This window comes from Antedon bifida, chromosome 8, assembly GCF_963402885.1.
Source record: "Antedon bifida chromosome 8, ecAntBifi1.1, whole genome shotgun sequence".
NCBI classification, from domain to species: domain Eukaryota; kingdom Metazoa; phylum Echinodermata; class Crinoidea; order Comatulida; family Antedonidae; genus Antedon; species Antedon bifida.
In genome coordinates this window covers 17,885,210-17,908,689 of record NC_136233.1, presented here as the reverse complement: position 1 = coordinate 17,908,689, position 23,480 = coordinate 17,885,210, and the positions used below count along the sequence as shown (strand labels likewise).

The window sequence follows — 23,480 nt, the reverse complement described above, 5'->3', positions numbered from 1 at the left end:
TTATTGAAGCACGCCATCTATAGTATCAAGGTCAAGTACGGAAATACATCAACTCATTCCAGCTTATTATTCCCCATCAACATATCGCGACAAAAAAAAGTCAGGTAGGAAATTATGTTTAATCACCCGAAACACGTTCTAAAATACATAATTTACAGTAAATATCTCATTTTAAAATGGATAGACTTGAGATTAAAAATTATACGTTGTTTAAATTAATACATAGTAATGTTTAGGCCTGGTGTATGTTCGTATAGTGACCTCTTTCCTCCGGGGTTGATGTGTAGTGCTGCTAGGGCTAGTCTAGGCTAGGTAAGGTAGGCCAAGTTGCTTGTTAGTAGGCTTGTGTTAGCCTATGCCCTCTCTCCCCCTAGTATCTTATTCTAGGCCTAGCTACAGTAGGTGGGGATGGGCTAGGTAAGATAGCCAAGTATACTACACTGTAGGGCCAGTAATAACTATGATCCTGGTACCCAAGGCCTCTAGGCTCTACTACTGGATACTAGCTAGGAAGGAGCATGTTAAATACTAGCTAGCCTAGGCCTAGAGCCTATTTTTATTTATACTAGGACTAGGCCTATATCATAATTATTAATACTAGGCCTAGGCTAGGTTGTTACCTATCTAGGCCTAAGTAATTAATATTATAAATTTTATTAATATTATTATTAATTACAGTATTTCAGGTACAGGAAATGGTTGGTTGTTGCTCTAGTTTTTTTACTTTTCATGGGCATGCAACAACATTAATTCAAAGCTGTTAATGGTACAAGAAATATGTTTTGATAAGTCCCTGTAGTAGTGTAATTTCACAACAAATTGGTCATCAATATCTGACATCTGAAAATCCGAAATAACAAAAATGTAAGATTTAAAAATTGCAATTTCAAAACATTTTTGAAAAACCGGTTAAACTACAGTACAATACAACCAGGTGTGATGGGTAATTCGTGCGTTAGAAAAAATCGAGAAGAGACGAGAACGTCTCAGCCATATCAACCATACACTGGTACGAACCATTCAAACACGAATAGGTCAAGTAGGAATTCTCAAAATTCACATGAAGCCTGGCAAGTTCGTCACAGAGGCAGAAGTCATGATACCACAGGAGGTCCGGATAGGTCCACTAGTATAAGGAGTGGCCTGTTCCATTCCACGCAAGAACAATTTGTACCAGTCTATTCAACAGATGATTTAGTTTTGGATACGTTAGCAGTAATAAGGAACCTTGTAGACAAGTAAGTGAAAAAGAAAATTATTCAAATTAAGGTATTTTACCCAATGGAGCATGAGGAATAAATGAATGCCTGCAATACATATTCTGTACCTGTGTAGGCCAGGAAAACTGTAGATTATTGGTGCCTGCATGCTAATTCCGGCCCTACAGTACTGTACATATGAAAGTACATCTTCGATTTTTTTAATTCTCTTCTGTTTATACATCAGCAACATGACTTTCCATAATGTTATTTCAAAATACTGAACACTTTTACAGTCTTCCACATACACTTTGTTGACCTTTAGTTGATGCTAATTGGTTTGTGCATGTGATTACATTATTGGTGGTCAAATAAAAGTTCCCAACAGTTTGACAAGAACTCAATGTATTTCTCCTGGCCTTAACTTTATTTATTCAAAACCAACAGTGATAAAAACTGCCGCTAAGAGTTATATTTTCTAATAAATTAAATATTTTAAACATTGTTTTACAGTGAGCAAGAACCACCACATTCTATGCTTAAACTGCACCAAATAGCTGAGACTGGTAAGTGTACACCCGTTTGATCTCTAAAAGGGGTTTACAGAAATGTTTTATTTAATAGCTAAAAAGTAGTGTGTACTTTAATAGTAAATTCAAAGCAGTACTAATATTTTACCATCACAACAATTGCAGAATGAGTATAAATCAACATGAGTACAGTATAGATTACTGTATAAGTTATAACACCACCTTTAAAAGAGTTGAAAACAATAAAGTAAGGTGAAGTAGGCCGATGTATCAAACAAAATTATTAGTTACGGTTGTTAACATAATTAAATAATTAATCAAGTAAAGAAATTATTAGAATGACAGTACTTGATTTTATAATGTTTGTCTTTATTGTAGAGAGTGGTTGGATACAGGTTGTCACATCAATGGTCAATGTCATTCCTCTACATGACCCTCTAGGACCAGCAGTAATAACCCTTTTAATTGATGAATGTCCACTTCCAACTAAGGTAAGATTTGTATTCACATTTTACAGTACAGTATTTCAGGATTTCTCTAAGAGAACAACAACAACAGTATCAGTAATAGGCATGACATGAGTAATTTAATGTCCTTGTTCATATATATTATGCTGTCTTTCTCTTTGCTTTGTTTTGTGAACAAATATTTTCTGAAAGATTACCCCGTCTATTGAATGCTCTCAATGCGAGGAGGACATGCATGACCACAGTGGGTGCAGATGAGGGTTCATTGTGCAGTAGTTGCGTCGTATGAGTTCTGTTTTTTTAATAGTAAATTATTATACACAAAAATGGCTTTCCTACCATGTACCATAATGAACATTTTGTAAAAGCAAAATCTTAATCTACATGTTTGTTTCTCAATACAGTACAACAGTAATTAATATCGATGCACTATGTTTACAATGCAAATTTTAAATAAAAAATTAAATTAATAAAACATCAAATTAGATGGAACTTCTTCAATCTTTCAATCACCATATTCTGACGTCAACATTATGCGTGCAATTGCAACCCATTTGATTGGTTAATTATGTATCATGTGATGTTCAGATGAGTTGGTAATGAATTATTCTAATGAACATTCAGCTTTTTGTAAAAATTTTTTTTTAATTTGTTATCGTGCAAGGTCAGTTACTGATTTTTTTAGGGAATTTATTTAAATTAAGGGAAGCATTATGATAACATTATACTGTGACATAAAAAAAAACATCCCTTTGATATGAAAAACTGCAATACAATTTATAGATCAAGAAATTCAGTACAAATTGTAATTGTAAAATGCTTTGATCATCTAAAGTCAATCAATTCTACTACAGTATTGTTTGTATCTGAATGAAGGGGCATCTAAATAAGGGGGTTGTTTAATGTTTGTATGAAGGGCGGTTTACTGTATTCAACATTTGAGGTGTTTATTCGAATAATAATAATAATAATATAGAATAAATAAACATAATTTACATTATGTTAAGGAATTATTCAAGTAAATTAAATTTATTCTTAAAAATTGATAAAGAAAACATTTAAGTTAAGTAGGTCTTTGTGACTTATATGACTCTCCCCCCATGATTACTTCATTGCATTTTGTTATCCTGTATGTATGTTTTTATATTGTGGAAATAAATTAAATTGAAATTGAAAATAGATAAACAAAGACAATGCAATTACCAGGATACTATAGTTAATAATTAATAACATTATTAATATCTACTAGAGGAGTGGTAAAGTCATTTATTCTTAAAGATCATTTCTATCTTTACAGTATTACATTACATACAGTAGTTATTACTTTGCAAAATAGAATTTTGCTAAGTATAGTACTTGCACGATGATAGCGTCTACAATTCTGAATATTTCGGTGTACTGTAAATAAGTATACTTACATGCCTATTGAAATTCAAGAAAATAAGTTCATTGATAACTTTACAAATAAAAAAAGAAACATCTGTATTATTTTAACGTGGGTTTTGCCAAGTACTTCACTCAGTTTCTGAGTGCTCTCATCTTATCTGATATAAAGCACTTTTGTGCATGATCTGAATCCGTAGACAGTATGCGCATTATTTTGTTTATTCTCTTTAAGGACACCACTATTGTACAGTGTTTTTACTTGTTGATACATGGTGGTTGAAATTTTTTTGTTTTCACAAAAAATGATGTTATTTTTTTCACTTGAATTATGTTAATAATACTGTAAATATCATACATATTGTTGAACAATATTTTGTAATGAATTTTGTAGATTATGTCTAAGAATAGATGTAAACTCGGAAACATCTTAGCTCAGACTCGGTAATATGCGAGCAGACCAACAACAATTTCCTCATTTTTTTTTTTTTATTCACGGTACTAAACTTACAATTTATTTTGTATCAACAAATAGATTATATATACAGTATTTCTTTTAAAAGAATATTTTTTGTTTGTTAGTTTGTTACATTATACCTAACAATCTAAACTTAATTTTTTGGGGTGTTTTTTGCAATATTATAGGAAGCAGTTGAAAGATTAGCAAGTATTCTAAATGTATCTAAATCGGCCACCAAATCAGCGCATCAATTTCCTGCCCGACACCGGAATATCTGTACAGTACTGGGATGCATAGCGGAAAAGCTAGCTGGACCCAACAGTATATCCCTCCTCACTAAGAATGTACTGCAATACCTTTTGGCCCTCTTGGTAAGTCTTAATTAAGATCAGATGTTTTGCCCTACTAATTTATATATACAGTACAACGTATATCCTTTGTTATAATCCCACTTCTGGTCTAATTTATGTCTGATTTTACAAACCGGTATATCCCCAGGTGTAGTCCCAGTATTAACTTTTTGTCTAGATCCTCTCTCTAGCCAGTTCAGATGAGCTTTTACAAGAAATGCTAACTTTTTTCTTGAACTTGGATATAGTCCCAACCCCCAAAGTCAGCCCTAAATTCGTGGGGTGGGTTATATCAGAGGATATACGACATATATGAATTTTAAACTTTTTTTTTTGGGTAATGAATGAATTATGAATGATTAATAGGATATAATATCATTCCATAACCAGACTCTCCAAATTGAAACTAAATTGAACAGTTTTGTTTTCATTTCTATTCATGTTCAATTAGTAATTAATTTTCTCATTTTTATAGGATGGCAAGTTTGATGCTGTAGTCTTATTGTTTGCTCTCATTGCTTTAGAAAAGTTTGCACAGACAAGTAAGTTTTAAAATTATTTAAAATTCAGATAATTCGGTTTCTGTCCTCAACAGACCCACGGCAGCCTCCAATGCAGTGCCTACCCCTACTCTTTTTAGTAGTATACCAAGTTAGTTATTGTGCACTGTATGTTCACAGGACCAACACTTTAATGATACATTTAATACTGAATGTGGTAAAATAAAAAAAGAGTAATATATACTAATTGTATGTATAATAATATTATACAAATAATGAATGTTTAGGAGTTGGATGGTGAGAATATTTCATGAAATGAAAAATTGACTGTTCTATTTTTAACGAGGCGGGGTCGAGTTGAAATAGAGCAGTCATTTTTTCCGTCAAGGTAGGACTGATGCTGAGTGACATATGATGACTAATTTGATCAGGTGTGTTATAAAAAAGAATAAATATTGAGCAGAATAACAAAAGAACATATTATATATCATTTTTTATGCTTTATGTTGTCTCTGTTTCTCCACAGGTGAAAATAAACTTACAATCAAAGAGTCTGGTATTTGTGACATATTATTACGACTTGAAAAATATGCCAATCATCATGATTTAAAGTATAGACAAGTTGGGTTTTGTGCCCAGTGGAGTTTAGATAATTCATGTGAGTATAATATAACGAAATCCTAATGTTGTATAGAACTGCTTTTCTTTTATTTAATTTTCTTTTGGATGATACAATAGAAAAAAAAACATTGATGGTGTAAATTAGACTTGCCACAAGTCTGTATTTATTTAGTTTTCTTTTTTATGTTAGTCCAGTTTTTATCTGAAGGTATTACGTATGAAACACCATATGTGCCAAAATATTTATCTTTTTACTAATGCTAAGTTAAACACAATCTAGAACCTAGATGTGTCTTTAAGTTATACATAATTTCCTTTTTTATTTTCCAGTATGTCAGAACATACAAAAGACAATTTTAGATACTGTATATCCAAATGAATTTATTTGTAATGACAATTCATTTATACTTCCCCTTTTCACCTAATTCTCTACTGTATCTCCACATATGGCATTATTTTTCCAGTATCATAGTCAAATTCCACAATATGGTGTCATATGGATCACATGTGGCACCTGTATTATGTTAAGAGTATGGTTAGGCTTATGACCTATGATACAGGTTTCACATTTGATGCATATGTGATACTGTATTACACAATTTATTATTGGACACATTATACAGTACCTAAAGTCGACTACCTATTTTGTACAGAACTTATGTATTTAATGTTGTACTGCCCTCTTTTTTACAGTCATATTGGAAGGCAGAAGGTTCACGTACGAACAGATATCATTAGAAAGTTGTAATGCAATGTTGAATGATCAAGATGTTAGTGAATATCTTAAGATTTCACCCAATGGAGTTGAGGTATTATAATTTTCTTTAATATCTTATCTTTATTTTAATCCAAAATTAAGAAGTAGGTTTAACTTTAAGTGTGCTTTGTCTTTCGATGTTCTTTTTGTCTAGTATTGCTCTATTATGTATTCCATTCCTGCTGTATAATGTGAATTGAAATAAAATAAACACAACAAAAATTCATCCTATAATTGGCAGATTATTGGCAAGTTACTTGCTGTTCTTTGAATGTGTATCACATGTTTCAGGATTGTAAATTGAATTATCTTTTCTTCAGGCACGTAGTGACGCCTCATCATTTGAGAGTGTGCGCTGTACCTTTTGTGTTGATTCTGGAATATGGTACTATGAAGTAACAGTGATTACTGTCGGCGTGATGCAGATTGGATGGGCAACCAAAGATAGCAAATTTTTAAACCATGTAAGATATTTGTTTGTAATAACCAATATAGAATGTACTGTTTGAAGGTTTGCATAGCAAAAATCAATATACTTATGATATATAAAGTTTGCAGTACACCACGTTCTAAAAAGAACTGTTGAGTTTACTTGATATTTTGATCAATATGCTTTCAGAACTACATATATGGAATTTGACTTTTTTTTAAATTCAATATTATTATTACAGGTACCACTCAATAATGAACCCAAACTTTAATTGTAATGTAATTTGCTCTGTCTACACTATCAAACTTTATATACTTTAAGTGATATGCCCATATATGGGCATGATGTCATATCACTACCATATTTGAGCATATCGTAGCTTGGCCACTCACTCACTCACTCTTCCTTAATAAAAAGCCTGTTATTAGTCAAATGGTAATTCTGTACACTAGTTTCCTATCCTTGTTTACAGGAGGGCTATGGTATTGGAGATGATGAATATTCATTTTCATATGATGGATGTCGGCAGCTTTATTGGTACAATGCTAAAAGCCGTCACCATGGACACAAACCATGGAAACCAGGTGAGAAAATAAACAGAATATATAATCAGATGATACTCAAATTTTATTATTAATTCTTGTGTTGAAGGACTGCTTTTTAGACAATGAATTGAGTATACCTCTTTACTTACCTACCTATAACTGTTTTCAGTTTTTAGGTTCTCTCATCTTTAGTATTACACATTATTTATTATGATATATCTATTGCAGCACATCATCTTACTATGTTTTTTCGCCAAAATTTAACATGTTTTTGATCCTACTATAAATTATATCTTTACAAAATGTTATGTTTTTCTAGGTGATGTTGTAGGATTTTTACTAGATCTTGACTCGCATCAGATGATATTTTCACTAAATGGAAACAGTTTAGCACCAGTTACGGACGTATTTAATGCTGCCAAGTAAGTAGTTCTCACTTAAGTTGGTATTCTTAATCTTGAAAGAAAATATAGTTACTGCAGTAACTGCAGTAGAATAATTGGCATGGTTCCAAAGTGGTAACAATCTTAATTCATCATTTTGTTTAGAACTGGGTTCTTTGCAGCTGCTAGTTTCATGTCATATCAACAATGTGAATTCAACTTTGGAATGAAAGCTTTTAAGTACCCACCACGAATTCCATTTCAAAATTTTAATGATCACGCGAACCTTTCAGAAGAAGATAGAATTATTTTACCAAGGTATGTCATTTTTATAATATGAAACTCATCATTGTTCGTATATTATGACAGGTTAATACAAATTAAGCACATGATGTTTTCTAACAGTGTCCAGGCAAAGCCATCTTGATTATTTTAAAGTCATCCGAGTGTACCAGAGAGCCTGCACCCTTTTTTAACTGTAGTTGTTAACATTTTTCATCTATTTAGGCCAAAGAAGCTACAGAATAGGATAAGAGAAGCTACAGAATTGGACATCTCCCAGAGGGAGCCTTTTGTTTCTCATAGCCATTATTGTAATATGTGTAAATATGTCTCGTTTCTTTAGGACTTAAAGAAGCGAGAAAGAATATAAGTGTAACTGTAGGCGTCTCATCCCCTTTGTTTCTTGAAGACAGTTTACATTTTTTAGGCCTAAGAAACTAGACAGATTTAGACATCCAAATGCACTTGAGCACCTTGACTATAATGCATTTACTATGGTATTTCTTTAGGCCTAAGAAGCTAGACAAAAAATGACATTTAAATGTACTGGAGAATCTGTGTCCTTTATTGTAGCAATTATTATATTTTTTTTTTCATTTTCTTAGGCCGAAGAAACTTGACAGAATAAGACATCTAAGTGTAACCGAGGGAGCCTGTACTCTTTGTTTTGACAGACGAGGATGTATCTCGCTTAAACCGTGCAATCATGGGTATGATCAGCAAATGACAGTAGTTCCTAAAGCTTCTAAGACAATTACAGATATTTTTTTATATTGTGACATTGAAAATGCAGCATCCTTATTTTTATTAGCCCATACTAGCCAATTATAATCCCAAATAAACAGTGTATTTATTTTGTTTATGTTAAAAATTAAATATCTACATTTAGTAAATTGATTTCAGGCTAGCATTTTGTTAAAGTAGACATTTTTTAGGTATACTAATACGATACACCATAGTGTTAAAAAGATATATTTCCCCTTGTTCGTTTCATAGAAAGTGTCCCTTACTCTATGTCGGCAAACATTCGACCGATAACTGTATTTATTGTATTAACAATTTTTTTGCAGAGGAATGTGTATGGAATGTGCCATCCAGCTAGAGGTTTGCCCAATGTGCCGTGCAGATATCAAATGCAGAGTGGAAACAAGACTGGACGAGAGAAGATAGCAGTAACTAAATTAGGAAGATTAGAAGAGAAATCACGTATAGGAAATCAAATATAAGATTATATTTATCAAATTACACAATTTATTACATTTTTCAGGTAGCTAGGTTTTCTACTGCAAATGAGCACTGTTGCTTTTTTGTAGCTTTTGTACAAGTTTTAATACTTGGTATAAACCAATGATACGATGTATGATCCGGGGTTAGTTAAGAAAGTTCATATATTTTGATGACATCAAATACCTACCTTGGGAGATATTCTGATCAGGCAGAGATCCGTTTTGTTATGTCTGTCATCAATTGCAAGAAGATAGGATCCCATGCCATCTTTAGCAAACATTGTCTATTTATTTGACGACGTCATCAAAGTAGATGCAAATCGTCATCCTATGCTTGACAGACGTCATCAAAGTAGATGCCGATCATCATGATGGATGACATGGGACATGTTATACAGCGATCAAATTAGACGCCAATTGGGAGGATGTACTACTGTATGTGTATAGAAATCATCAAAGCCACCTGAATATCAAAGGAGTATATCGAGAGAAGCTTTAGTAACACTCTTCTTTTTTTAAATTGCTGTTTAGATTGTTTTGGCGTTGAAAAATACACTGATTAAACATCCGCTATACTCCTGATTGACGCGAGGCCCTTGTCTAAAAGTTGCAAAAAAAACCTATTGTATTAAATCCGAGTTTAACCACGGAAGTATAAGAGAGTTATCTGATTACGCGGCGAACACTTTACATCGAATAAAACTTGACTATATATTATTCAGATCAGCTTACATAGAACACAGACAGTTAACTTTAGTGCGTGCGATTGAACACAGAGTTTGGCTACCCGATCTACATTTATGCCAAACACTGTCAGGTGTGTTAAAGAGTGCAGCAGACAACATCGGTAGCATTGTGAATGCTGTTGGAATGACGTTTTAATTCGCAATATGAGCGGTGCAGAACATTTTGTCGAAAAATGTATTTATGTAAATTACTAAAGTGCAGTAGACCACATTTTTAAAACAAAGGTATCATATTATTTCACAATTGCTTACTATTCTGAATCTATTCGAATATGAAAACTGCTTTAAGATATTTTTTTAAAACCCTAACATAAAATGCATTGTACATTCGTTATTTAAAATAAGTACAATTATTAGAAGTCTTAGAAAAAAAAACCAATTTTTTTTTATTTTCTGCAAATGCGGTTACAAATATATCTGTTAAAAATATCTGCACACAAAATACTTAACAAACTAAAAGAAGATGTTAAGGCCACACATTGTCAAAAACTAAACATTTAGGATCATTTTTTAGTAACGAATGCGATCATGTAATTTTGAAATCAAAGACATTGAATGAATTTTTATATTGTCCCCCCTAATTTTTTTTGTTGAATATGCTATTTTAATATCACATACTAGTTATTCAATTTGACCAAAAACTGGATCGGAAAAAAAAAATTATTTACCTGAAAAACGTAAAGCAAAAATAGGTGGGAGCCAATAATCAAATTTCTAACATTGTATCACCTTGTCAACTTATGTTGATGAAGGGAAAATAAATGCTCAAAGTAAAATTTACCAATATAGGCCTAACCTGTTTTTTTAAAAAGAATACTTTGATAATTTGTCCTGATTCAGATAATGGTTTTTGGTTAAAGGTAACCGTCTCTTTTGTCTTTTTATAAGTAAAATATTTATTTTTGGGGATTTTATTTTTACAGAAGTGAATAACTTTATTGAAAATGCAAAAAAAGCATATTTAAAGTCTGACTTTATTAACCTTCATTTTTCATGGTTTTGGGGACGAATATAAGAATATAATAATTCCTCAACAAATTTAAAATCATGCGACACCAAATGCAATGAAGGCTGGCGAAATTGATGATTCAATTCAATCAATCGGTAACCATGATTTCCTGAGATTTGTGTATTTAAAATTGTTGTTTTTTTGATTTGTAGATTAAAAAAGAAAAATTATTACGTATTATGTATGTTAAAAACTGTCTATAAAAAATCACATTGATACAATTTTAAACTATTTATTGATTTTAAAATCCTGAATCGTACGATATACATTTGCTTGTTTATGAAAAGATCATGAAATTGAGAGAAATTTTTATTTTATTTATCGAAATGGGAAAAATCATAATCGATATCGAATTCCTAACAGGACACAAGGGTGTACAGCTCTGTCTACCCTAAAAAAAATGCCGAAATATGGTAGTGATATGACATCATTTCCATGGGCTTTTTGTCACATAATGTTTGATAGTGTAGACTTAAATTCATAACAATTAGGGTGGGGGACTGTACGAACAATTTATTCAAATCATTTCGTCACCTCTTATGATTTATTGTCATGCATTGCTGATAATATAATATAGATTATGTATATTATGTATTTTATGTGCTTTTGGGAAATGATATTTTATCCAGGAATAAATTATATATATAGGCCTACAGCCTGTATGTAGTTAAAAGGTCACCTAGTTCTAGCATTGTTTTGCTTGTGTTGACATCAATATGTATATTTTCCGGTTTTATTTTTAATATAATTTTTGAATTAATGTTCCATTATTGTTATGTACATTATAAAGCATTTAAGCTTGATTCAATGTACGGTTGGTATCAAAGACCAAGAAGTTGTAGTCACTCAAGCAAGTTGCTCAACCATAAACAAAATACTGTATTGAAAAGTTGGGATGTACTACACACAGTACTGCTGTACGTTGTTTGTGGAAAAAACCGTTTGATTTGAACAGATTTCACTAATTCTGATCGCAGTACAATATTTTCAACTAAAAGGTGAGGTTTCTTTATCCATTATGACTGTTTTTTAATCATTTGCAATAATGAAAAGTCGTCACGATCCCCATACTTAGGGACTAGCTAGGCTAGGCTAGCCACATATCTGTTGTATTGTATAAATAAATGTTTAGTTATCGGGACTTACTGAATGGCGAGTGCCCATGGTCGAGGCCAGATCAAATAAGGAGGCCTAGCTATTATATAAGATTTATAAAGCGCACATATCTACGAAGTGCGCAAGGCGCTGGTGAAAACCATAAAAATACTAACCTTGAAACTAAAAAAAAACCAAAAAGTTTGAAAAAAAACCGGAATAAAAGCATACAAAACGAACCCACATAACATATGTATGGAACGCAAAGCGAGTCTTCAGAATCACCAACCTAGTTAATTTCTCGGGAGGCATGGTAGTGTCCACATGTGTAAAAGATCCTACTATATCCACGCATTTTATGGTCCGTACGTAATGTAAGTGATATAGGTTTTAGTGCGACCCATCCATTTCAGGTCTGCTGTCAGTAGTTTTAGAAGGTTTTCATTTTTTTTTCAGATTTCAAAATGTCGGAGGAACTAGTGACACATTTTGGCGGTTGTCATTGTGGTGCCATAAGGTTTCAAGTCCAGGCACCACCTGCTATCAAAGCTATAAAGTGCGAGTGAGTATGTAACTGTAGTGGCCCCTTAATTTCTATAATGAATATTGTTATTAATTATGACTTTCTCACAAAATGATTGTGCAAACTGAATAAAATTGTAAATTTGTTTTTGTAGTTGCAGCATTTGTGAAATGAAACAAAACATTCATTTTATTGTTCCTGCATCTAGATTCAAATTACTTCAGGTGAATTAAAAACCAACAATTTACTTTTCAACATTTCTTTATATTTTTTATTCACAATCAATCACTACGAGTATTAATAATTTTATGATACAAAGTGTACATTCTCTCAGACTTATTATTATAGTAATGTAATAGTGTTCTAAAAATAAAAAAAATTAACTTGTTAAGCATTGTTAATACAATCTGAATATCATCATATTGAAAGGGAAATTATTTTATGATGATATTTAGAATAATTCATTTAACCATATACATGTATTATAGCCTACCATATCTTTAACTGCAGGGTGAAGACAACTTAACATGTTATACATTCAACACACACGTTGCTAAGCATACCTTTTGTAAAACATGCGGTGTACAGAGTTTCTATACGCCGAGGTCTAACCCAGATGGAAAAGGTAAACATACATGGTCGTTTATACCCTCATCTGTGACGTGTGATAACGCCCGCAATAATGCTTCCAAATCAAAATTTGAAAAACATTTTATAGCATACTTTTTCCTTAGCATTCCTGTTATTTAAATTGAAATCATTAATTTAAATAAAGTGTCGTAATTCGTCCACCTGTTTTACTACAGTAGTACACAGCCACAGATCACCAACTGGGACCTCTAGGAGACCAGTCTTTGACTGAAGAGGTCGCCCAGTATAAAAATAAACAAACAAACTACCCATAATTGTATTCATTTGTTTTTCTAGGTATAATGCCTCACTGTATAGACCCAGGAACAATAAAAAAGACAACACTTGAAGTATTCAATGGAGAGAATTGGGAAAAAAGTATTGAAATGAATCCAGAAATACAGCAAAGATCAAAGGAAAACTGAAATGTTCTATATATAATTTATTTACTTACTTATTACTTTACTTATTTATTTACCACAAAATTAAAAAGAATAAACCGGATTTATTGAAAATGATATTTGTAGAGGTTACAATAGTTTTTTATTTTTTCTGTGTTTTTACAATTTTAATTTATTATGAACATTTATCAATTTCTCATAACGGTAGGCCTCTATCTACTATCAAATCTTTATTTGTTCCATAGGCCTATATAAAAATGTTTACATGGAAAAATTGTTGTCCTTGACAGAAATATTGTAAAACAAACAAAACATGTAGTTATCGCTACAGTTGAAAGAGAAGGAACATATGTATGTGTTTACGTATTACAAAAACAGAATAAGCACGTCGAAAAAGTGGCAACTCGCAAGTTACACGATTTTTATACACAAGAGAGTACCGTAACTATTTACAGTACTGTAAAAACACTAATCGAGAAAAACGCGAGTTAAAATTGTGAGATATTTTGTTTTGAAGGCACACAATCTTAACTGAACTGAAAAATATATACGATGATAAATGGAATATAGATATACATTATGGAAATATTGTACCATTTTTCATATTTGACGTAACAATACACTAGAATTCCGCTGAAGGGGTTCGGTCGCTTGACTTTATGAATCGATATGAAACGAGCGAACTGATAAGTTCATTTCAGTTAGGGTTATTGTTTTTAATTAGTTATCGAACTTAAACTGTTACAATCATTATATAAAAAAACACGTAAACAACATAATTTATTAAAATGGGGTATCTACTTATGAGTATGAGGTGACAACAGGACAACCGATTCTTTTTCTTTTAAAACCCGTAACACCGCCGAGTAATTCATAGTTTATGTACAGTAGGCATACTGCATTTCTGTACCAATTCTCATTTTTGTAATAAAAAAACTAATACATTGTCTGCTGTTTTCACGAATTTTTGTAATATAAACATCTAACAAAAAAAACATTTTTCCGACACTACGCCGATTTGTGATGCCATGCCTCATTTATTGATTTTTTTTAATTAATTTGAAAGTTGGTTATGCGAATTAAATATTATTACCATCATTGGATTTTCGTGATTGCTCGTCTGGTTCTACATAATTAGATGTGACAGTCGTGCTTTTTCTAGCAGATTTCGAATCTTCGTAAACGGTTGGGTTATTTTGTCCTTCTTCCTTCACGGGTTCTGAGGCACCTGGGGTTTTAGTGTTAGCATTGTTTCCCTTAACGTTGTGTTTTGATTGGCATTGGCTCTGTCTGTGAAGTGTTTTATTAGTATTCTCACTCTGTGGTTTGTGATAATTGTACTTTTCTTCTCCATGTGTTCGTTTATCCATATTTGGGTTACAACTAGGCCTACCACTTTTTCCAGATTGTTTTGTTTTCAAGGCGTCATGATTCTTGTATTTCAAAAGTACGTTAGATTGATGATCTGCTTCTTTAACGATTTCATTTTCCGAAGCCGAGCATTCGTAACATTTCTCATCGGCTGCATTTATAGCAATGAGCACGTGACCAAAGTAGCATGTCGACCAGCTTTCTTGAGAAAAGCTTAGACATCGAGAAATAGCTTCTTTCACAAGAACTACTGCATCATGTAGTTGGTAATCACGTCCAAGTATATCCAATGCCTCTTGCATGAATTTAGACGTCACAGTTGATTTGTTGTTGAGAATCATTGATAATAAAGATTGAATATTGTCTTCTGAAACTGCTGTTTTACCCTGAAACTTCACTAATTGAACACCCATGTTTATCCGTTTGATTTGTGAAGCCACATCAAGCACAAATTGTTCAGAAGCAATGTTTTCTGAATTCCAAATGCGTTTCTGAATCGTTTCTAGTTGTTTTAAGATGTTCGTTCTGTGAATCGTATCGCTCTGTTGGTTTAAATCATCACGAATCGTGATTATTCGTTTTAACATTGTACTCATGATATCAAATAGAAGTAGCCGTTGATATTTGATTCCATAGCGGGAGTTCATTTCTTGTAAAAACCACTCCTGGTCAAATGTGCGAAAACATTGTAATTGGTAGTTAATCTTCTGTCTCATATCTTGTACTCGATCTATTGATCTTTCAATCAGCATCTTTCGCTTGATGTCGGCTATTCTCATGTTTATTGTTTTAAGGACATTTCCGTATCTCGGATTGAATCGAATGATTGTATGACACACTGGACATTGCTTCAATCTTATACCTTCATCCTTATCCATATATTCATCCATTGTAGAAACCTCAATTGCGTGAGAACAATCATACAAAAATACATATTTTGGTCTCGATTTACCTGCAGATTTATCTGGATGAAATAATTGTGGATTGCAAAAGAAGCATTTGTTTTGACAGGGCTCGCCACACAGACCAAAGCATTTATGTTCACATGTTAGTGTCTTCCGACACGGTTGATTGCACCTTTCACGATTACAGAATTCATCACAATTTTTTGAACATATAAAATGAATGCATTTCCATTTACATCGGGCTCCACATGGTTCGCAAATTTCAGAACAGGAACGGTGGCAGCGTTTGTGCCAACAACCTGACTCACACATGTTTTTACAAGGTTGACAAGGAATCATTGAGCAGGACTGTTGACAATTGTGACCACAGATAAGGTTTTTGTTACAAAATTCAGTGCATGGCTTGTGTATCTTTTCATGCACACAATCTTTACATTTTCCACGACATCGATGTCCACAAACTAAAGTGGTTTTACATTGTTGCTGACAACTGTCAATGGAGCATTCGTCGGAGCATTTCTTCGTGCAGGTATGGCCACAGGGTAATTCTTTTGTACATCCCTTTTTACAGCTAAAGGGTAAATCACGTTGGCAACAAAGTTGTGTTCTTTCATGTCCACACGGCAAGTTTACAGTCAGTTTAAATAGACATACTGCTTCGCCACTAGTTGCAATTTCTGACACATCAACAAAACACTGTACTTTCTTCATATGTCCACACTTAAGTTCCTTGTTTACCTTTTCTCTACACAGCTCAGTACATGGTTCGCAACAAAGACTTCCACACTTGTGTCCACATAGTAGTAATCTTGAACAATTTTTAGTGCAAACTTTGATTTCTGAGCAAATACGTTTGATCGTGTGTCCACATTCTAGTGTTTCAACCACATTTTCAAGACAGTCGGTGTGCTCGAGGTCTTTAGATTCGTAACATTGTATCGTTGTTTCATGTCCACATTTGCGAATTTTAGTAACGTTCACATTGCATCTTTGTACTTTATCTATGTCTTGACGTGATCTATAGGAATGGCGTAATAAAGGCATAATTGGTGTTTTTTAAATAGGTTCTACATTACATGGTACCTCTTTCTCATGTTTACATACTAGTATTTTAGTTACTAGTTCAGTACAAAGTTTACTGGAACACATCTGATAACAATTTTGTCGACACTGGTGTCCACATGCTAATGTTTTTTGACATGGCATTTTACAACGAACGTGTTTACCATCGACATTACATGGTACCTCTTTCTCATGGTTACACACCAGTATTTTAGTTACAACTTCAGTACAATTAGTAGTGGAGCACGTTTGATAACATTGTAGCCGGCACTGATGCCCACATGTTAATGTTTTTTGACATGACATTTTACAACTAACGTGTTTACCGTCATCATGGTGGTGATTGTATGTTTTGCAATGATCGTATTTTTTACATAAATCACCACATATTTGTTGACATGAATGACCGCACTCTTTTGTTCGTGAGCATGGTAATGTACAGGTTGATGTAAAACACGGAACGCTAACGGTATGTCCACATTCGAATTCTTTCTCTATTACCTCAATACATTTGGATGTGCAAGCATCGCCACATTTCTTTTTACATGCATGACCACACGCTAACGTCTTTTCACACGGTAGTTGACAGAATGTTATGTAACACTGTACTTCAATATTGTGACCACATGGATAAAATAATTTCTTGACAGTTTGTAAACATTTTGACGTGCATGTTTCAAAGCATAATTCTTTACACTTGTGCTCACACTTTAATAACTTTTCGCATGGTTTAGTGCATCGTATCGGATTTTCCAATTTAAAACACTGCAACTTAACCTCATGTAGACACTCTAATGTTTCACTAACCACGACTTTACATGGTAGACACGGTAGAAAACACTTTAAATAACATGCATGACCGCGTCTGCATAATCTAACACAGTTTTCTTTGCATTCAATTTTATTTGCATGATTTGGATCTCGAGGATGGCAAAGAAATGGACACACGTGTCCACAGTCTAGGCGAGTTTCACATAAGAGCTTACATCCTCCCATCGGACATTGATTAAATTCTTCGGCCGTAGATACTTTAACTGTTGTTGTCGGATGGTGTTGGCAGTACAACTCAATGTGTCTTCCAATGCAATTTATCGATTTCATGTCATTGACTATCTTCATCCAGAGATCATTCTTTTCAGCTAAAAGTTTGAAGTTTCCAATACAGAACATTCCTTTTTTGGCTCTTGATAATGCTACGCACATTCTGTTTGAAACTTTTAGAAACCCTATGTTTCCAGCCTCGTTACTTCTTACTAAAGACAGCAAGATTATTTCGTTCTCTTCGCCTTGATAGTTATCTACGGCACTCACATACACACCATGCAGGCAACCATATTCCTTCTTTTCAAGTAGTCGTTTCAAATTAAGTACCTGACCAGTATACGTCGTCAAAATGGTTATACTAGAGGCATTATATCCCTGTTGGTACAGATACCTAGCAAATGCTACACAATACTCCGCTTCGTAAGCATTCGACTTGCTTAATAGATCCTCGACGGATTCTTCTTGAATATCGTGGTTGATAAAGAACAGATTATGAGTTACACCTTTAACGTTATCAAACTCTTTTACCGACTCGTCGTCGAGGAGATGACTGTAAAAGTGTTTTCTCATGAGTTGTGATATTTCTGGTCGCATTCGGTGTTGTGACGACAACTTCTGACAAGGAACACCATTTGTAAGCATTCTTTCAAACAGAGATGTATCAAGGTTGAATTTGGTAGCAAGTTTGTATACTGTAGGGTTTGGCTTCAATTGCTGGTGGTCTCCAATTAGAATTAAATGCTCGCATTGTTTCGTTAGACTAGTTACAATATGTGCTTCTAATATTTCCGCAGCCTCCTCAACAACAACTATTCTTGGTCTTATTCTATTTAATAACTCTTTATTTATAGCAGCACCAGTAGTTGTCATACCTATCACACTAGCCTCTCTTAGTACTTCACAATTAGCTTCATCTGTTTGTTTATTGTTATTCCCTACGACTTCATCATAAGCTTTCTGCCGGTCAAACAATACTTGTCGTAACTGGCATTTGTATTTTGTTATCCAGTATCGGTACAGACGCCATTTATCGTGTGTGGATAACATTCGAATGTTAACCCTGTTTGCTTCTTGTTTCGTCATTTCATCGTCAATAATAGATAGTTCTTTTTGAACTGTCGCTTTGTGCCTTTTCAATGATGCATCTCGTGGATCGCATACAAACTTAGCAAACAGTGCAGTAATTATCTCGTTTTTTGATTCACAAGCCTCATTTGCTTTTACAAAGTCCCGTTGATCTAACATCATGTCTACTTCTGTCTTGATATTAGCATTATCTACCTCATCGTCATAATTGCTCTCTTCATCTTTGATAAAGGAATCATTTCCACGTTCGTCCATATCGGAAACAGAAAGTAGGCCTAGCCACTTGGGAAAAATTGAACGTTTTTCGTCTACTCCATATTCATCCCTTATGTCTGTGAGACTTTTGAAATGACGACCATTAATGACATTTTTTAAAGCAAATTCATTGATGATGTACTTGTCGGAAAGTTTAATCATTTCTTCAGCCTCTACCATCATATTTGTTATGGCATCTGCAAGTTCTTTGATTCCGTCAATTTCTCCTTTAATCATTTTTTTTTGTCTTGCTAAAATTTTCAAATTGAACGGTGCAAGTTTTACGCTTTTTGACATTCCACCAATTCTGACCAATGTTGTACAAAATCCCAGTATGCCTTCAAGAAATTGGTCCAATGCATGATTTGTATAACATATCACCATTATGGTGTTGTTGCCACTGTCTTCATCAACCTTCGTGGCCCAATAGTCTTTGTTAATCAGGAGAGTTTCCACGATTTTTAATCCGATGTAAGTTTTTCCAGTTCCAGGTGGCCCCTGAATGACTGCAAGTTCTTTGGTTAAGGCTGATTTTACAGCTCTAAGTTGTGATTCATCAAGTGTTAGTTTGTCATTTGGCTTCCACGAATTTTCATTTAGAATATCTAGTCTACACTTTCCTTGGGACGCCATTGGTAAGTATTTTCTTTTGATGTATGCCTTGACTTTATCATTCAACAGTGGCCATATGTTGTACATCATTTTTGGTGTATCACGAAGATACTTTGGTTTTTCTATATCATGTGAAGCCTGTATAATATACTTTTCCATAGGAAGGTTGTTGTCATTGAACTGTTGAAGAACCTGTAAGACAGGTCTATAACTCTCAAAAAATGTTGTTGACTCCGCCATGGTATAGAGACGTGCATTCTCCATATTATCAGTGTTGTGGAATTTAATGTCAACACGGCCTTGACGTAATAACGTTTTATCTCTATTTCCAACGGTACCAAACAGAAACGTTTGGAATTTGTCATAAGATAAGCAGACAAGAGAACCATAAAATAACCGTTTCGTGTGTTCCCACTTAACCTCTTTGAGATTACAGAGACTAAAGTGTACGCGATGGAGAACTCCTTCTTTTGTGTGGGAAAACACTGGGTGTTCAATTTTCACATCGTGATATAAACGAACGTTTGTATTCCTCTTTCTTTGATCGCGTGGATTTGCTAGATTATTGAGATATGTTTGAATTCCCTCACGCAATGGACAAATGAAGTCCTCACGCAGTAATCTGAATTGTACATCAAGGTAATGATATTGGCTTGCGTAGCTTCCTTTGACTTTATTTGGGCGAAGGAATGGAAGCTCTGTAGAATGGAGATCTTCTTTAGTCGGCAGTATCGGAATATCCCGATAGTCATCAGGTGTTGGCCCACGAAATAGCCCTTCTCGTACTCCTGAAATGTATTTTTCTATTTTCTTTTTAAAACGCGCCGCAGTAATAAAAGCATCTTGCGACAACTTCAGTTTTTCAAACAATTCTTTACCTTTGACGTCAAGGAGAGTAGTAATCAAAGCCAGGTCGTTTATTCCTTTAATATCAGAATTTAGTCCTTCCAAAAACATCCATACGAGATGTAAACGTTTTCCAATGTTTTTTTGTACATCAGTTTCATTATTACAATCACTCATACATTTATCTCCTAAATGAGTTACATATGGAATAAGGACTTTCTTTAAAAATGGACTTAATTTTAAAATATCTACCAGTTTTTTTCTGTCGTCAGATAAGTTACACTTATATATTCTTACATACACTAGCATGATGACTTCAACATCATCATCACTCATTTTCTCATCTTTTAAGAGTTTGTTGAGGTTGTCATTCCAAGCAGATAAAGACTTCACCGGATCAGATTTCTTTTGCAACATACTCTTGAGATCTTGAAATAGTGTAAAAACATTAAAGTTTATTTTATTTTGTTATTCTGAATTGATTGAATATTAGGGCCGATCAAAACGAACAATGTGTTTCGGAGTGGCAGCTACGGCTTTACCATATATTTGTTGTATTGACCTTTTAAATGTAAAGTTATATCACTATTATTACAAATTTGACACCCACTTCAATATGTTAGATGGCAACAGTAATATAAGCCATAAGACATCACAATAACAACAGTTTTAGAAACACGTGTATTGTAGCGCTTTATTATTTATATAGGTATTACATTTTTCTTCGTTGTTCCAATCTTAACCAACAGTAAAAAAAGGGTACTTACATTCTACGGCATTACGTCTCTCTTTCAAAGTTTCACTAGGAATGTTTGCAAATACACCACTTCTAAATATAAGTCAAGACTACATTTATAGGAACGTGTTATTTTAAGTATGTTATTTTAGGATGTAATTGGTATTTCATGGAAAAATCAGTATTATTCTCTAATCAAAGACTACAGTAGTAAGAATATTATAAATGTTACTTTGTAGATGTAAAACTGTTAATGTGTTGATAAAAGACAATTTCAATTATATCAAATTACTGAAGTGCATTTTAGTGGTCTCAGAGAGACCTGTATAATGTGTTATATTGAGGAGGTACATTGATGTAATCAGGGGGCGTAAGCCTACCTCTGTCTCAAATTTCCTCTCCCCCTTCCTCTTTCATTTTCTCTTCCTCTTCTCTGAGTATCAATTTGTTTCCCACTAGTGCGTGCTTCCAAGTTGCCGGTCCGTGCTTGTATTTCACGGTGATCTTGAAGTAGTGAAGAACTATGTTGAGGTTTAGGTCGTAGCCCGTTAGAAGGATCTGATCGGTTTATATCGCCTGGTGTGTCATCGTTTCTGGATTGATGATATTCGCGTGTAGTTCCATCTATTTGTCGAGGTTCGGCCGATTTTACAGGCAAGTGATGTCGCCTGGGATCTTTAGGCCTGGCACCACTCATTACAAATTATCTAATAATTATTAGGTTTAAAAAAAACCTTTTTTTTTCAATTAGTATCATGAAGTGATGTTGATTTTGACGTAACTTAATCAATGCAAATTGAACAGATTAAACATTGAACTGGTAGGCTACCATCGATCACTTTATCAGATGTAAATTGTTGATGAATAGTTTTTTAGACCTACAGTATGTAAAATCAATGAAATAATATATTAATGAAAACATTAATTATATATTTGTTATTTGTAAAGGCTATATAAATAATGAATTAATGAAAAATAAAAGCTTTTTTTTGATATAAATTCATGTATAAATTAGAAAGTATGTGGTCTAATCAATGTTGTAAGATATAGATTAGTATAGTTGGGTCCAAAGTTTACATGTAAAAAGTACCTACTCCCATGTCACATGATATAAATCGTGATAACGCATTCAGAGTTGATTTTAATACGTGATTTTTTAACAAAATAAATAACTTATTATTTTAAGCAAATAACGTATTAAACGGCCATTGTGTAAATATCTAAATTAATCTTTCATCAAAAATATATTAGGAACTATGTAATTTCAGATAAACAAACATATTAAATAAGCTTGCCGATACCAAACACGATATAGGATTTTCCAAAATTTACCTTTGACCGATTTGATATTGACATGTTTAATGACGATATTATTATAAATGATGTGGCGCAAAGAGGAAGATGAAAATAGACATTCTATTAGAATGATACAAATCCAATGTTGAATTAACTCAATTAAATTAAATTAAAAAAATCAGCTTATAACATTTTACACAAAATCGCTTAGTAATGACAACTTTTCCTGTTAATACACAAACGGCTGAAAAAGTAAGTTAATATTCCGTAAACACCGATATTGAGTTTCAGAGTTACATATTAATTTTATTTATTGTTATCTTCTGCAACGGCGCAGATCCGTTTTAATAGTGGGGTTGGGGGGGGGGGGGCGTATAAAAATGAAATACTTTGCGAGCAACATTAGGCTGGGGACAGGGGGCAGCCAAGGGCCCCCCAGTCAAGGTCCAGTGGGCGAAGAGCCCTGGAAGTCCAGGTCTTTGACTAATTTATAGGTCGTTTCAAACGATTTCTGAGCACATAAAAATTCCGCCCGGAAGAATACAATTATTTTGAGTTACGCACTTTTAGGCACTGGTGCTGCTGATGCGCCACTGGTTATATTCACGCAACATATATTCTTCTTAGATACTATATTTTCTGAAATCACATACGATACATCATGCGTGTGTCATGGAAGTCCTACTTTCTATTTCATTTCAACAATTTAATGATTTTGCTGTTGAAAAGT

General features: G+C 33.4%; 3 protein-coding genes and 1 long non-coding RNA gene across 5 annotated transcripts; 2 read left to right on the top strand and 2 right to left on the bottom strand.

Annotated features, from left to right (window-relative positions):
* The first annotated feature begins 84 nt into the window (after nucleotides 1-84).
* LOC144849456 (RING finger and SPRY domain-containing protein 1-like) lies at nucleotides 85-11,566 on the top strand. 2 transcript variants are annotated; one of them, XM_078706364.1, is made up of 14 exons: nucleotides 85-104; nucleotides 679-1,238; nucleotides 1,713-1,765; nucleotides 2,108-2,220; nucleotides 4,225-4,410; nucleotides 4,865-4,931; nucleotides 5,416-5,547; nucleotides 6,204-6,319; nucleotides 6,588-6,731; nucleotides 7,170-7,281; nucleotides 7,562-7,664; nucleotides 7,791-7,943; nucleotides 8,513-8,617; nucleotides 8,978-11,566. In XM_078706364.1, the coding sequence occupies exons 2-14, from the start codon at nucleotides 940-942 to the stop codon at nucleotides 9,075-9,077; spliced, it is 1,683 nt and encodes a 560-aa protein (XP_078562490.1). In that variant the 5' UTR covers nucleotides 85-104; nucleotides 679-939; the 3' UTR covers nucleotides 9,078-11,566. The 2 variants fall into 2 exon arrangements, with proteins under 2 accessions (XP_078562490.1, XP_078562491.1); XM_078706365.1 differs by lacking the exon at nucleotides 85-104 and adding an exon at nucleotides 295-317 and having other exon boundaries at nucleotides 687-1,238.
* LOC144849458 (uncharacterized) lies at nucleotides 8,368-9,425 on the bottom strand. Its single transcript, XR_013613974.1, has 3 exons — nucleotides 9,322-9,425; nucleotides 8,918-9,083; nucleotides 8,368-8,649 (listed from the first exon to the last, which is right to left on the bottom strand). It is a non-coding gene; the product is annotated as an uncharacterized LOC144849458 (long non-coding RNA).
* A 134-nt stretch (nucleotides 11,567-11,700) lies between the features above and the next one.
* On the top strand, nucleotides 11,701-13,654 carry LOC144849457 (centromere protein V-like). Its single transcript, XM_078706366.1, has 5 exons — nucleotides 11,701-11,886; nucleotides 12,440-12,545; nucleotides 12,661-12,730; nucleotides 13,017-13,131; nucleotides 13,434-13,654. Exons 2-5 carry the CDS (start codon nucleotides 12,448-12,450, stop codon nucleotides 13,559-13,561), a joined length of 411 nt encoding a protein of 136 aa, XP_078562492.1. The 5' UTR covers nucleotides 11,701-11,886; nucleotides 12,440-12,447; the 3' UTR covers nucleotides 13,562-13,654.
* A 962-nt stretch (nucleotides 13,655-14,616) lies between these two features.
* Nucleotides 14,617-22,151, bottom strand: LOC144851026 (NFX1-type zinc finger-containing protein 1-like). The gene is made up of 4 exons (XM_078708549.1): nucleotides 21,835-22,151; nucleotides 21,486-21,547; nucleotides 17,040-21,146; nucleotides 14,617-16,730 (listed from the first exon to the last, which is right to left on the bottom strand). Exons 1-4 carry the CDS (start codon nucleotides 22,149-22,151, stop codon nucleotides 14,617-14,619), a joined length of 6,600 nt encoding a protein of 2,199 aa, XP_078564675.1.
* Between the last annotated feature and the right edge of the window lie 1,329 nt (nucleotides 22,152-23,480).

Coding starts and splice junctions, on each gene's coding strand:
- LOC144849456 (XM_078706364.1), top strand. CDS start 940: ATGGGTAATTCGTGCGTTAGAAAAAATCGAGAAGAGACGAGAACGTCT. Junction 4,411..4,864: donor AATACCTTTTGGCCCTCTTG/GTAAGTCTTAAT, acceptor TCATTTTTATAG/GATGGCAAGTTTGATGCTGT. Junction 6,732..7,169: donor ATAGCAAATTTTTAAACCAT/GTAAGATATTTG, acceptor CCTTGTTTACAG/GAGGGCTATGGTATTGGAGA.
- LOC144851026 (XM_078708549.1), bottom strand. CDS start 22,151: ATGAGTGGTGCCAGGCCTAAAGATCCCAGGCGACATCACTTGCCTGTA. Junction 21,548..21,834: donor AGAGGAAATTTGAGACAGAG/GTAGGCTTACGC, acceptor ACTTATATTTAG/AAGTGGTGTATTTGCAAACA. Junction 16,731..17,039: donor GGTACCATGTAATGTCGATG/GTAAACACGTTC, acceptor ACGAATCTAAAG/ACCTCGAGCACACCGACTGT.
- LOC144849457 (XM_078706366.1), top strand. CDS start 12,448: ATGTCGGAGGAACTAGTGACACATTTTGGCGGTTGTCATTGTGGTGCC. Junction 12,546..12,660: donor ATCAAAGCTATAAAGTGCGA/GTGAGTATGTAA, acceptor TTGTTTTTGTAG/TTGCAGCATTTGTGAAATGA. Junction 13,132..13,433: donor GTCTAACCCAGATGGAAAAG/GTAAACATACAT, acceptor TTGTTTTTCTAG/GTATAATGCCTCACTGTATA.